Here is a 15,889-nt window from a genome sequence, read left to right as displayed (position 1 = left end):
TGTTTTAAATTGCCCAAATAAAAAAACTGATTTAGTAGATGGTGACAGTAGGAATGTTATTTTTTCAAGTTTCAATTTTTATATTTAATTTCTATTTATTTATTTTTTTTGAGGAAAATTTTAAAATGTGTTTTAATTTCTATACTAAATTTTGATTTCTTTATTTTTATTTAATTTTTCTTTTTTTTAAAAAACATTTTAACGTGGGTTATGATATTCCCCCATACATTCGTAATGGCTTAATCCTTTCGAATAAAATATTTGTCATATTTTTACCCATGATATTAAAGCTTCTAATAGACCCACTGGCCAAAAGAAGACAAATATTTTGATGTTTTTTTTTTTTTTTGTTTTTCTTTTTGGGAATATAATTTTGTTTTTTCTTTTACTTCCATAATCAACTGAGAAGCACTTGACCGTTTGGTGGGATTAGTACTATTTGAACATTTATGCCTGACTGCCAATATTTAAATCATTCGAATCGTTGACTTTGGTTGTCTTTTTTGAAATTTTCTTCAATGGCTCTGCCATTGTCTGGATGTGAAGCTACTACGTGCTACTGTGTGGCCAAAGAAAAAAAGAAAAAACAAAAAATTCAACAAAATATTTAAAATACATAATGGTGTATTATTTAGCTTCATCACTTGGACAAATATTGTATGTGATGGATGGTTGGATGGATTGTGAGACAGACAGAGAAACAAAATTATTTACCCAGTGACCATAAAAGACAAATAAAAAATATGGTTAATATGGTGCTGCTGCTATTCCCAACAACAACAAGGGACACTGAAATACCTTAGGGCTTATGATTGAACACCGGTGGCTAAGTGGTGCTTGTCGTCGTCGTCGTCATCATCATCATATTTTTTGGCTAGCCCGTTTTCAAAATCAATACGACTTACAGGATGAACGGCCTTATGTTTTCTTTGGGAGTTTTTGTCTTATCATAAAATCGAGTGTAATTTATGTTAATTGTCTGAGCGCTACTGAATTTATTTTGCTGCTTGAAGGAAGTTAATGTTCCTACACCATGGAACCACAGCAGCAACACCGGCACAACCACTTGATGGCTAAATAAAAATAATATGCTGCAGGTTTTCAGGGGGTCGGTCGTCTCGCTCAATGTTTTTGTTTTTGGTTTGTGTGAATATTTGAACCACAGAAAAATTTACATCTCACATGAACAAATGAAGATCCCAGCAGCCTGACAGAGAGACCTTAGAGATTTTCTGTAATTATTGCCTCTTATGTTTTATACTCGATATTCGCTGCCATGCATAATGAACTGTGTCATCTCCTCCACACCGAGTTTCAGTATGCCACAAAACAAAATGAATACGAAAAAAAAACCTCAAACCGATCAGATTTAAGTGGCCTTAACAATAATAAATATTTATGATAAATATCCCAAAGACGGACTGAAACAAAAAGAAACCTATTTATAATAAAAATAGTGGGATGAAAATCCATGATTTTTTTTTTGTTTGATTTTGATTGTCTCCTCTTTCATGCTCTTTGGGGTCTTTTTGTCTATACCGATTTTTGATGAGTTTGCAAAATGTGTAGCTAGATTCTGCTCTGCTCTGCTCCTTAACTTAGTGTGTCATCTTGATTGTTTGTTGGGGCTTTGAGATTAAGTACTCAAGCCAAGTCAGCGTGCGAGTATTTCTTAATTTGTCCTCCCAGCATAAATGATTGTTATCACAAATAACTGTACATAACCATAGCCAAATTTGAATATGTTTTTGGTAATACAAAGTAAATGGGACTTTGTATAAGAGGTACTACTATCAAACAAAAAAAAAAACAACAGATTTTGTCCTAAATGGCAAAGGTGAAAAAGTAGAAATCTAAAAAAAGAAGAGATAGGTGATAGCTGAAAAAAATACAACTTAAAATAAAAGCTAACAAAAACAGTTTATGAAAAATATGATAAAATATGCAATTCAAAATTTGATACAAATTCGCCGAACTTTTTTTAATCAGCAAGACTTGACAAAAATTTTAAAAAAAGTTTATCGAAAACTAAATTTTTTATATCCTCCAGCATAGGATGGAGGTTTACTAATTGCGTCATTCCGTTTATAACACATTGACATATTTATCTAAGACCTAGACCTAGACCTAGCAATCCAGTGGGGAAACTAGTAAGGCCTGATAACAGCACTTCAAGTTTTTCTAATAGAAAGACCTTTCAAACTCCTAAAAATTTGACAATGGATGCCTCTACCGTCTTTATGTATTCCTTCTGAAGTATCCCATAAAATATATGAGCCACAGGTGAATGAATGCCTATTGTACTTCTGATATTTTTAAGCAACAATTCCTTCCTTCTTAAGGCCATATATTTACCGTGAAAGGCGAATACTAACGTTGCAATGTCACTCAATGTTAAAAAGATATAAACATGGAATTCGGAGATCAGGCTTTCCGGCCTGATATCAGGCCTCGAAGTCGCCCCCTTTTTACAAATATATATATAATTTTAATCGTCCTGACATTTCAAGTTGATTTAGCCATGTCCTTCCGTCTGTCTGTGTGCCGAAAGCACCCTTACTCTTGAAGGAGTAAAAAATCTTAACCAATTTTACCGAAATTTGGCAGAGGCTTTCAAAAATGGTAATTAAACATTCCAAACCAAATATCGTGTAAAATGGGAGCTATATCTAAATCTGAACCATTTTTCCATGATAATGGAAATTCACAGCATTTGCCATTGGGCGAAAAAAGTTATATTAGATTGAGTACAAACAAACGACAGATGGACTATCAGCACAGAAAGGATATGCGGTCAGACGGACATGGTTAACCCGATTCAGGAAAAAATTTCAAGTCAAACTACACATTTTATCACAGTTACTTTAGGAGGCCACCGTAGCGCAGAGGTTAGCATGTCCATCTATGACACTGAACGCCTGGGTTGGAATCCTGGCGAGACCATCAGAAAAAATTCTCAACGGTGGTTTTCCCCTCCTAATGCTGGCAACATTTGTGAGGTACTATGCCATGTAAAACTTCTCTCCAAAGAGGTGTTGCACTGCGGCACGCCGTTCGGAATCGGCTATAAGAAGGAGGCCCCTTATTATTGAGCCTAAACTTGAATCGGACTGCACTCATTGATATGTGAGAACTTGGCCCCTGTTCCTTAGTGGAATGTTCATGGGGAAAATTTGCATGTTTACAATAGTGCGTACAGGGTACAGTTTGAATTTTTATAATAAATTTCATACAAGTATGTACATAGTTTACCAATTTCATGCTAGGACTAGGAAAATACTCAACTGGATTCCTTAAAACGCAGTACATCTAACATTGGACGTCGTGGCGGCACGGGTTATCGTTTATTGATCGCCATAATATTTCGTATTTTGCTAATCGGGATCAAAAGAAAAAAAATGGTGGGTATGCTTTAAGTCCCAAAAAGCCGCCTTTATTGCCCGATTTCGCCGAAATTTGGAACAGTTAGTCGAACCAAATATTGTCCATATGGGACCATATTTGCAAAAAGCAGCCACATAGACCGACCTGCGGATTCAAGGTCTTAGTCCTATAAAAGCCGCATTTATTGCCCGATTTCGCATAAATTCGGAACAGTGAGTTGGACGACATCGATATCCGAACCGAGTATGATCCACAACCGACCACATTTGGATTTCTTCTGATGTTCGAGCCGGGATTTGAACCCAAACGTTCATCATCATATGAGGACATGCTAACCTCTATGCCTCGTTTGCCTCCACCCATCTACAAATAATATTTTAATTTGTTTACTAATAAAATAATTTTCATTAATATAATGTGTCATTACAATTAGTTTCCTACTAGCCCCATCTACTATTTTTTCTTTAATTTTTTTATATTTAAATATCTTTTAATTTAAAAAAAATAATTTTTGGTAATGAGATTCCTACTGCCCTCACCTACTACTAACTTTGTTAATTTTTTATATTCAAATAATTTTCGTTAACATAAATAGTCTTTACAATGATATTCCTACTGTTCCCATGTACTATTTAATTTTTATTTTTTTTCGTACTTGTTATCACAGCAATTTGGTAATTTGAATAAAGACAAAATGTCGTTGTAATGAGATTCCTACTGTCCCCCTCTACTAATCTTCAAAACTATCTTAAGTTCCTTAGCTAAATTAGCTGATTTAAGCATTTCTTCAAACAACTCTTTAACAAAGATGCTTGTATTGAAAACTCTCTAAGGTTTAACAGCCACCATGGGACAACGGTTTACAAACCATTTTGGCGATATCAACCACAGGCGATAATTTTCTACAGTTTTTGTGTTTAAAGTTAACAAATTCTTGCCCTTGCCATTTCCCTTTAACAACCCTGTACTTTCACCCCATATATGGCCTCATAATTTCCAATCAACCAAATAGCATCTCCTAGATGCCCAGCAGAGGTATGGTTACCTAGACCAAATCAAATGAGCCCCAAAATGAGTCTGGTCACATAGCACAAAAAGGTGGTAATTAGCATTGTTTGGCTTAATTTTGTAACTTCCACCAGAAACCAGTGGTGTTTTGCAAAAGTTTTCAGCAGTTTGCATATCACTATGGTCATGTAAAGACGGACAAAGTAATCAAATGACAGCAGCTGGGATTAACGAAGCGCAAAATTTTTCAAAATAAGCCGCCCCCTTTACCATGGCAAAAAAAGGGGAGCAAAATCTAACTTTGTAACCATGCACTCGCATGCTATACAACATTGTTATATATGCAAATAACAAATTTTTACTTACTTACCTCTAATGTTGCTAAAAATCCCATGTCATAGCATGCCATGCTGTGCCTTGACATGGCGTTGGCCATTTTCGTTTGAGCTTAAACCCCTCACTTATGACTTATGCACTTTGCCATTTTGCAAGCGCATGTCAAACCCCTTTTTCGTTGGGTTTTTTTTTTTTGTGGGGGGGAGGGGGAGAAACTTTCTCCCCCCCATTTGAAACAATATTTGCTTGGAATTTTCATCTTTCTGCTGTGGTTTGACGAGGCGTATGTTACAATATAGTACATACATATGAATTTTGCCTTGGGTTTGAGAGTACAGTACCAGTTCACCGGCTTTCAGTTCAGTTTTGTATGTTTTTAGCCATCCATATGTAAGCGTTTAGTTTTTAATCCATCCATCCAATGTAACATCGTCCAGTTGAATTGATGGTAATACACGGCCAGGGCAGAGTTATCGAGGCGCTGCAAACAAAAATCTAGAAAAAAAAATTGAATTTATAATTTTTGATGATGCTTAAATTTTGCTTTACTCTGCACTGGGCCCAGCAAGTAGGTCGATGGTGGGAAAGCTTGAAAGGGGACAATGAAGTTTATAGGAGTGAAGTAAACAAAAATGGAAATAACTTTTCCAAAACAAAACAAAAATTAAGATAAACTTAAAATAATTTACCTTACCAAAGGGGAATTTCTTAACCCTGAATGTTAACCCTTAGCAAAGGGAAATTCACTAACCCTGAATGTTCACTATCTCCCACTCTCTTGAAAAATAATAATTATTATCTTTATTCATAGGCATTTGTCAAAGTTGTAGTCTAAAGCCATGTCGCTCGAACGAATTGCTTTCATTGGCTTGATTATACCAAAACCAACTGATTTTGCCTAGAATGTAGTTATTCCTTCAGTCTTAGTGGATTTGGCAGTCAATTAATCTTAATTTTGAGAGTGCATATTTCCAAAGAATTTTTTGCCTTAAATCCCTGTTTCACCACAATTCATAATGAAAATCATTCCCTTCCTTAATTATGACAGTAGGACTTAAGTCTTCTTTCAGTTAAGCAAAAAATACCCCAAGATTATTTTTCCAACAACTCCCTAATATTACCTTTTCTCTCCGCCCCCCTATTACCCCCTTAACAGTACAAGAACAAGAATAACACGAATCATTAGTTAGACATTCAGTCAGTCCTGCATTCATCCATCCATTTAAATAATTAACAAAGACTAATGCTTTTTGGGATAATTAATGCACAAAGCCTCACTCACAACAGAGAAAGAAGAAAGGCTGAATAAGTGTGAGAGAGAGAGAAAGAGATTTTGGTGGGGAAAAGACACACCAACGCCATTAGTGCACAATTGAAGCAGCAATGTGCACATGCTGTAGTAGCAGTAGTAGAGTAGCAGCAAGTGTGCTCATGGCCTTAGGACCTATCAACGTTCGCTTAGACACCTGCTTAAAAGATACACAACAAAAGAGGTCTCCCCTGCTCTATGTTACAAAAGAGGGGTGTACAAATCCCCACCCTCTCTCTCTCTCTCACTCTCTTGGGTGGTTTGTATAATGAACTCTACTATGAGGGTATTACAAACTACCAATGGTTTTAATATATAAATAACTGCGAAAGTATACTACTACATAGAACAGTAAATGAACTTTTGTTATACACATATACTACATAGCACAGCACTATATGTTATGCATGTATGTGTGTCTTTGCCTATACTGTACAATAGTGTAACATCACTAGCACAAATCTCACAATCCCTTGAAAATGTTCATTCGTTGCCTTGCTCTTTGACATTTGTGATATCCTTGCAAACAAATGCTGACAGACAGACAGCAAAAGATGCTAGGATAAATGGATGGTTGGCTGGGTTGGCTTGGTGTATGGATGACTGGTTGGCTGAATGCCTGAATGCATGCATGAATTGTCTCAATTATTACTGTTAAAATGTCACAATAGAAATGTTCATTAAAAAATACCAAAAACTCATAGTTCACTGTGTTGGCCAAGAGCCTGCGAAAGGCAAGGGAGCGCAGCACAATGTCATCGATGATGTTGGCAACTTTGACCCAGCATATCATCAAAGGTTGCCTAGTTACATAGTAATGCTATCATTCTCTTTTTTACCTTTTGCTGAGTTTTACAAAGACACAAACAATGGCAATTCGTTAAAGTTTTTAATACTATATGAATTTTTTAATGGCACACAGTACTGCGTATTGATAGGACAAACAAATATAAATTGAATTTATAAAAATCTAAAAGATTTGACAGCGTTAGGCTTTATATGTATGTCAGACATTTTTAATGAAGAGATTAACGTTGGTAAGTCAGGTGATAAGAGGCATAGAAGAGGTATAGCAAAAAAATTACTACACATATATTATTAATTAATGATATTTTAAAAGTAATAGATGGGGACAGTAGGAATCCTACTATAAGGGCACATTTCATGAAATTTATTGCCCTCTTTAAATGTTGAAAATTTTAAAAATATATGTATAAAATATGTTTATATTGTAGATGGGGACAGTAGGAATCTTATTATAAAGAATTTTTTTTGTTTAAAGGTAGATGAGGACAGTTGGAATCTCGTTACAGCGAAAATAATTTTAATAATTTACATTAACTTGCCTTTGGAACAAGTAAAATGTAACTACAACGTAGTGCAAAGGTTACCATGCCGCCTATGACGCTGAACGCCTGGTGAGACCATCAGAAAATTTTTGGCTTGTTTCAAAAATTGATTTAAATTTCCATTAATTTTTTTTTAATTTCATAAAAAGAATTTTTAAAAATTCAATAATAATTATTTAAGTTATATTTTCTTCACTTGTAATAAAATATCTAAAATATGAATCAAATACATTATAGGTGGAAACAGTAGGAATCTCGTTAAGCGACATCTAATGAAATTTTTTCATATTACATTTAAACTTAAGCAAATTATCGTAGTTGGGGACAGTAGGAATCTCGTTATAGTGACTTTTTTTAAGTGAAAAATGAGTTATTTTAATAAAAATTATTTAAGTTATATTTTCTTTACTTGTAATAAAATATCTCAAATATAAGTCAAATACATTATAGGTGGTGACAGTAGGAATCTCGTTGAGCGACATCTAGTGAAATTTTTTCATATGACATTAAAACTTAAGCAAATTATAGTAGTTGAGGACAATAGGAATCTCATTATAGTGCATATTTTAAGTGAAGATGAGTTACGAATAATTTTTTTAACTTTTGATATAATTTTTTAGATGAGGACAGTGGGAATCTCGTTATAAAGATAATTTGTTTAAATGAAAATTATAAATTTTTCAAAAAAAAAAAACTAAAGAGTAGATGGGCACAGTAGGAATCTTATCACAGCAATTTTCTATTATTTTTGTTAGTGACCACTGTTGCTCTATAATCTTTGACGTGATTTTTGCGGGTTGTTTGGGTCAACATATTTCAAAATCCAAATGAAACAAGCTTATTTCATCCTTTTCTCGACGTTTCGTTGGCTTTTTTCAGACTTTTTCAAGAGTTTATTTAGTGAAATCTATTAACAAGAGACCCATTTTAAATATTTTGTTCTGTTTTGTTACTTTTATGGTTTTTACTTACATATGTTTACATTTGCATTATTCTCTTAATTTATTAAAAAACTAGACATCTATATACATTTATAATAATCAAAAAATAAATAAAATGTAAAATATTGCAGCGAAAAATTTTTTAAAACTAACATCACAGAACTATGTTTACACTCTAAACTATTGGAACGGAATACTGCAGCTTTGTATTATCATCGACTTCTCTATCCTCTGTTGTATACGTAAACTTTCAAGCGTATACCTCTTATTTTCATTTCTCTCTCTGCGAAGAATTCTGACAGCTTTGAAGTCAATGTTGTGCCCCGTCTCTTTAATATGTTGTGATAAAGCTGTGATTTCTCTGCCTTTCTTGATGTCTGCTTCGTGTTCTGCCATTCGTATTTTCAGTTTTCGTCGAGTGATGCCCACATAACACATATTGCATTGTTCCCCTTCTTTGCCATTGCACCTCAATTCGTAAACTACATTGTCTAGTTGGTAGTTGTTGTTGTGAATAGCTTTTGTAGTGTGTGGTTTGATTTGTATGCGATTGTGGTTTTTTCATTTTCTCTGTTTGGTGCCCAAGAATTGTTCTCTGTTAATTTGGGAACATATGGTACACTGTGAAAATAAGTATTTTCCGATGATTTTTCATTTTTGTATTGTTTGTGGTGAATTCTGAATAAGAGTCTGAATAAGAGTCTTTATAATTGAAGGTGGAAAATTGTTTAATTTTAATATGGTTTCTATTTTTGCTATATTGCGTGTAATATATTGCTCGTCACTAAGGTCTACAACTTTTTTGATAAAGTTAGTTGCCATATTTGTCTTCATCCTTTTAGGTTGTGTTGAGTTGTAGTTCAACATTCGCCCAGATGCCGTTGCCTTCGTGTACCAGTCTGTAACTATTTTGTTTTCCTGTCTTATAATCTTCATATCCAAGAATGGTATTTCGCCATCTACTTCTTTTTCCAATGTAGTAGCCTTAGTAATTCCTGCTCGTCTTGTTTCTTGATTATTCCCCAGAGGTCGTCCATGTATTTCGTTAAAAACTTGATTTCTATATTTCGGCTTCTTAGTTCCCCCAACACTTCGTCCAAAAGTGTGTCTAACACAATGTTAGCTATAGGCGGTGAGGGGGGGTTGCCCATTGGCATACCATATGTTTGATGGTAAATCTTCTCCTCGTATTTAAAATATGTAGTTGTTTTCTATGAGACAGAATTGCAAGATTTTTAAGAACATCTGTTTCGTCATCTTAGTGTGTTCCTTGAGATGTTCCCACTTACCCATGATGTTTTTTATAGCCAAATGTGTTGGTATATTTGTAAATAATGATGCCACGTCAAATGATACCAGTATAACGTCATTTTCTAATATCACGTTCCTTATTCTTTCTTTTACCTCCATCGAATTTCTGACGTTCTATAATGAAGATGTTAGTGTTTTTAATATATTACCCATGAATTTCGATAAATTGTAGCACGGCACTTCCGTTGAAGAAGAAATAGGTCTAAGAGGTATATTGTCCTTATGTATATAAAAATTATTTATTAAAAAAATAATAGTAATGGGTGAAATTAAATTCTTTTTTTCACTTGTAGTAAAATTTCCAAAATTTAATTCAAAGTATGTAGCTTCTTCAAAGTGATTTCCTTTGTTTTTGGTTATTGCCAGATATGAGTACTCGTATATTCCTATTCACAAAATTGATTACCACATAAATAATAAACAATTTCAAATTGATTGCAATTTGTTCTCGTATTGTTTAGACAATTATTATTGTTTAAGCAATTATTTTTTGGCCATTGCTAGCTAACTTGCATTGTTATTGTTATTATTTTATATATTATTATTTCAACAAGTTTACAACTCCAACCCTGCCAAGTTTTTATTATTGTTTTTTTTCTTGTGTTTGTATATTTTCTAACAAATCAACAACTCAACTGAGCGAAAAAGGACTGCCGAACCATAATTAAAATAGAAATACAAAATATACTATTTAGTTATATAGCTATGTGTAGAAATATATGTACACAAGGACTACTATTGACCATTCTCCATATACATTTAGGAAATTCAACCAATAAAATGTTCCAACAAACAAACAATTTTCAAGGGAGCCGACTGGAATAGGGAAAAGTTTCGGTGAGCAGTTGGCCAAAATTCCCACACAAATTTTTAGAATCATCCATTACAAAACAAAACAACAACAACAACAACAACAATAAAAGAATTGCCAAGTATCCTTGCATGGCATATGCTAAAAGAGCGAATTTTGCTGAAAATCAAACTCAATAGACAAATGCAATGCAAATGCTTGGGCAAGAAGGGGAGGATGGAATCGTTCGTGTTGGATTGTTAAAATGAATGAATGGTTGGATTCGTTTTCGCTCCAATTTAGAGAAAATGTTTATTTAGCAAATCGACTAAATTTGTTAAAATAACACAGTTGGATTTTTTCCCTTTTCTGGCAAAATGATTTTCTCCTGTTATCATTCACTTATATATCAATTCGATACTTGGGATTTATATTTTCAAATATTGAGAGGTTTCCCCCAAAGCCTTGGCATTGGCTTGTGCGTTTGGCTTGAAATATGGAAATTCTCTTAAACGTATTATTCTATGTGTCCGTCCGTCAGTCTTTTCCAAACAGTCAATTCCTTTGTCCTTCATTTATATGCTCTGCTCTGGGAGTTATGACTGCGAAGCATTTGATCTTCTTTTTGTATTGTAGACAATCTTAAGATAATACCAAAGAATATCTGCACAAAGTGGAAAATTTATACGCAAAATCTAACTTTGGTATGGCAAATTAAAAATAACAATTCTTGTTGAATGAAGCACGAAAAAAAAAGAAATTCTATAAAATGTCTAAATACGCATTTGCTTAAATTTTATGTTAATGTGGCGGTTCAAGGATAATGAATAAATATACAAGAGCAACGATATTTTGTGTTTGTTAAACAACAAAAAAATAATGAATTTTTACAACGTGAAACAAAATTCAAATTTAGCTAAAAACCCCAAAAAAATATAGAACAATTTTTAGCACAGTTTTGCAAGGGGTTGATGATTTTTTTAAACAAGTAAAAAGCGATTAAGTTCAGCCGGACCTTTGGTAAAAATGCAAATTTTCCCCATGAACCCCCCCACTACGGAACAGGGGCAAACTTCTCATATATCAATGAGTGCAGTCCGAATCAAGTTTAAGCTCAACGATAAGGGGCCTCCTTTTTATAGGCGAGTCCGAATGGCGTGCCGCAGCGCGAAACATCTTTGGTGAGAAGTTTTACATGGCATAGTACCTAACAAATGTTGCTAGCATTGGGAGGGGAAAACTACCGCTGAAAATTTTTTCTGATGGTCTCGCCAGGATTCGAACCCAGGCGTTCAGCGTCATAGGCGGACATGCTAACCTCTGCGCTACGGTGGCCTCCGGACTTTTGGTACATTTCGTTAAAATCCGGTGAAAATTCAAGATTCTGAACCTATAGCAGCATATCAAAATATAATCCGATCTGAACCTATCTCGACACAATTCATTGTTGAAAATTTCAGCAAAATCTGGTAATATATGGGTTCAAGGCCATATATCGGGAGATCGCTATATACAGAACGTTTATATCAAAATATAAACCGATCTGCACCATATTTGATCAAGATGTGTAAAAGCTTAACATAGATAGTGTAGAGTACAGGATGCCACCGTGGCGCAGAGGTTAACATGTCCGCCTTTGAAGCCGAACGCCTGGGTTCAAATCCCGACGTGAACATTAGACAATTTTTCAGCGGTGGTTATTCCCTTACAAATGCTGGCTACATTTGTGAAGTATTCTGCCATGTTAAAAACTTCTCTACCAAGTGGTGTCTCTATGAGCCTCGTCATTCGCACTCGACAAAGGAAAAGGAAGCCCCTTGTCATTGAGTTTAAACTTTGATCGAACTGCACTCATTGATGTGAGAGAGAAGTATCCCCTGTTTCTTAGTGGAATGTTCATGGGAAATTTTAGTTAGTTTAGTAGAGTAGAGTAGAAAATTTCAGCAAAATCGGGGAGTAAATGCACTGTTTGTGGGTGAAAGACCTTCAAACGGGATATCGGTCTATATTTTGGCTATGTCAAAAAATTGTCCGATCTAACCAAACACGGACGTCGAAGCGCTATACACATCTCACTGTGCTATTATTCAGCAAAATCGGGCAATAAATGCGGCTTTTATTGGCATGGGACCTTAAATCGGGAGATCGGTCTATATGGGGGCTATATTAAGATATACACCGATTTAAGCCATATTCGGCACCACTGTTGAGGATCTTAACACAAACCACTATGCCAAAGTTTAGCCAAATCGGGTAATAAATGCGGCTTTTATTGGCCGGAGACCCTAGTCAGTGGGTCACATTTTAGCTAATTCGGGTTTTTATGATTCTAAGACCCTTAATCGGCAGATCGGCCTATATGTGGGCTATATTAAGATATTGACCGATTTAAAACATATTCAGCACGGATGCTGAATATCTTAACACAAATCGTTACGCTTAATTTTACCCAAATCGGGTAATAAATGAGGCTTTTAATGGCCTAAGACCCTGGATCGGAACATCGGTCTATATTGGGGGTATGTTGGAATATAGACCGATTTAAACCATATTCGGCACGGATGTCGAAAATCTTAACACAAATCGTTATGCTAAATTTTAGCCAAATCGGGTAATCAGATAGGTCTATATAGCCCCCATATATGGGGGCTATATTGAGATACAGAACGATCTGGACCATATTCGGCACATATATTCGGGATCTTAACACAAATCATTGTACCAAATCAGATAATAAATACAACTTTTATGAGCCCCAGACCCCAAATCGGGAGATCGGTCTATATGGGGGCTATATCAAGATATAACCCGATATAACCCATCTTGAAACTTTAGCTGCCTATGGACATAAAATTATCTGTACAATGTTTAAGCTCAAATCGGATAATAAATACAGTTGTTATGAGCCTAAGACCCTAAATCGGGAGATTGTTGTATATGGGGGCTACATTAAGATACAGACCGATCAGGACCATATTCGGCACAGATGTCGGAGATCTTAACACAAATCATTGTACAAAATTTCAATCAAATCAGATAATAAATACAACTTTATGAGCCCCAGAACCTAAATCGGGATATCAATCTATATGCGGGCTATATCAAGATATAATCCGATATAACCCATCGTGAAACTTTAGCTGCTTATGGACAAAAAAGTATTTGTACAAAGTTCCAGCTCAATATCTTCGTTTTTAAAGACTGTACATCACGCTACAACAGACAGACGGATGGACAGACGGATGGACAGACGGACGGACAAAGCTAGATCGTCTTAGAGTTTTACGAGGACCAAGAATATATTTACTTTATAGGCTCGGATATAGATATTTTGATGTGTTGCAAACAGATGACAAAATGAATATACCCCCACCCTTCGGTGGTGGGCATAAAAATGGTACTAGATCGTCTTAGAGTTTTACGAGGACCAAGAATAGAGCGCACAACAAGCCGATTGCTGCCTTAGGTTATGTAGTAGGCATGTTCATAGTTGCATGGGGCGGATTAATATCCGCACCCACTTTTTAACCTAACCTAACCTAGGGTTACTGAGATTTTTGACCCTACATAGTTTAATTTTATTATTTTTATACCCTCTATACTTCTTATTAGAGAAAGTCAGGGGGGTTTGTAAATGGGTCATATCGGTCCATGTTTTGATATAACTCTGATATAAACCGATCTCCCGAGTATGCTTCTTGAGTTTCTAGGGAAAGCATTTCCTATCCGATATGGCTGTAATTTTGCACAATGTGTTTTGTCTTGTCTTCCACAAGCTGTGCTAAGTATGGTTCAAATCGGTTCATAACCTGATATAGCTGCCATATAAAATGAAATCGAATCTTGACTTCTTGAGCCTCTACAGATCGCAATTCATATCCGATTTGGCTGAAATTTTGCACAAGGTGTATTGTTGTCACTTTCAACAACTGTGCCGACTCTTTTCCACTTTGGGAAAAATTATAACGTAAAATGTGCCAAGTATGATCTAAATCGGTTCATAATCAGTTATAGCTGCCATGTAAACCGGTGTGGGATCTTTACTTCATGAGATACTAAAGGGCGCAATTTTTATCCGATTTGGCTGAAATTTTGCACATGGTGTTCTCGGTTCGGTTCCAAAAACTGTGCCAAGTATGGCCTAAATCAGTTCAAAACCTGATATACCTGCCATGTAAACCGATCTGGGATTTTGACTTCCCGAGCTTCTACAGAGGACTGACTTCCAACAACTGTGCTAAACCGACCTCGAAACTTGACTTCTTGAACTTCTAGAGGACGCAATTCATATCCGATTTGGCTGAAATTTTGCATGAGGAGTTTTGTGCCAATAATGGTTCAAATCGGTTCATAACCTGATATAGCTGCCATGTAAATCGATCTCGGATCTTGACTACTTGAGCCTTTAGAGAGCGCAATTCATATCTGATTTGGCTGAAATTATGCACACGTTGTTTTGTCTTGACTTCCAAAAACTGTGGGAAGTATGGTCCTGATATAGCTGTCGAATAAACCGATCTAAGATCTTGATTTCTTGAGCCTCTAAAAGGCGCATTTACCAACCAATTTGGCTGAAATTTGCACATAAAATGTTGCTTTGGATTTCAACTTCCGTGCAAAGTGTGGTCCAAATTGGTTTATAACCTGATATAGCTGCCATATAAACTGATTTACTTTTGAAACCTCTAGAGTGCGCAATTATTTGGCTGATTTTTAAAGGTGGTATTTTCTATGCATCCATCTGTATGTTTATATGTGTCTCCTATATTTTTTCAAATGTCATTTAAAGAACCTGTTATATGCGATCAGCCCGAGCGAACTTTAATCTCTTTTACTTGTTCCAGGATACTGAAAAATGTTTCATTTCAATTATTAATTTCCCATTCCATTTTTTCTTTTATTTCCAGGTTTGGTTTAAAAATCGTCGTGCAAAATGGCGTAAACAAAAGCGTGAAGAACAAGAACGCCTACGAAAACTCCAAGAAGAACAATGTACTGGTGGCGGTGGTGGGGGTGGCGGACCTCCAACAATGGCCACCAATGTTAATGGCGGTGTTGTCAATCTCAAATGTACCCCCGAGGATTTTGTCACCCAGCTCCATATAAAACCCGATCCCAACTATAGTGATGGAGATGAATCGGATTTAGAAGTAGCTTAAACAAAAACACTATTCAAAATTTAAAGAAAAAAAAGAAGAAACCATCAACAAGACATGAACTTATCAGCCTCACATTAGTTAAGTTAATTTATTAACTGAATATATTACTAGTTTGCCATTCTTGTAAATATTATAACAATTTTAGAGCAAATAATGCAAAAACCCAGAAAAAAACCATGTACATTTGTTAGTTGAAACCTTTTTACATTAACACAACTCATATACCAATTCTCCCACTCGCCCCTTCTTTGCGCTAGATACTCATAATTGTAATTATATAAAAGATAAAATTAATGACAACC

At 35.2% G+C, this 15,889-nt stretch overlaps 1 protein-coding gene across 1 annotated transcript in view; it reads left to right on the top strand.

Moving 5' to 3' along the window:
* LOC106084016 (homeobox protein goosecoid) overlaps window positions 1-15,647 on the top strand; it is a 47,725-nt gene extending 32,078 nt beyond the window's left edge. The window contains exon 3 of the mRNA XM_013247409.2: window positions 15,336-15,647. Coding sequence (XP_013102863.1) covers window positions 15,336-15,587 — 252 coding nt within the window. The 3' untranslated portion in view covers window positions 15,588-15,647. The remainder of the gene's footprint in view (window positions 1-15,335) is intronic.
* The last annotated feature ends 242 nt before the right edge of the window (window positions 15,648-15,889 follow it).

This window comes from Stomoxys calcitrans, chromosome 3, assembly GCF_963082655.1.
Source record: "Stomoxys calcitrans chromosome 3, idStoCalc2.1, whole genome shotgun sequence".
Classification (NCBI taxonomy): domain Eukaryota; kingdom Metazoa; phylum Arthropoda; class Insecta; order Diptera; family Muscidae; genus Stomoxys; species Stomoxys calcitrans.
Note: the sequence above shows the minus strand (reverse complement) of the source record. Positions and strands in the feature narration are given on the sequence as shown.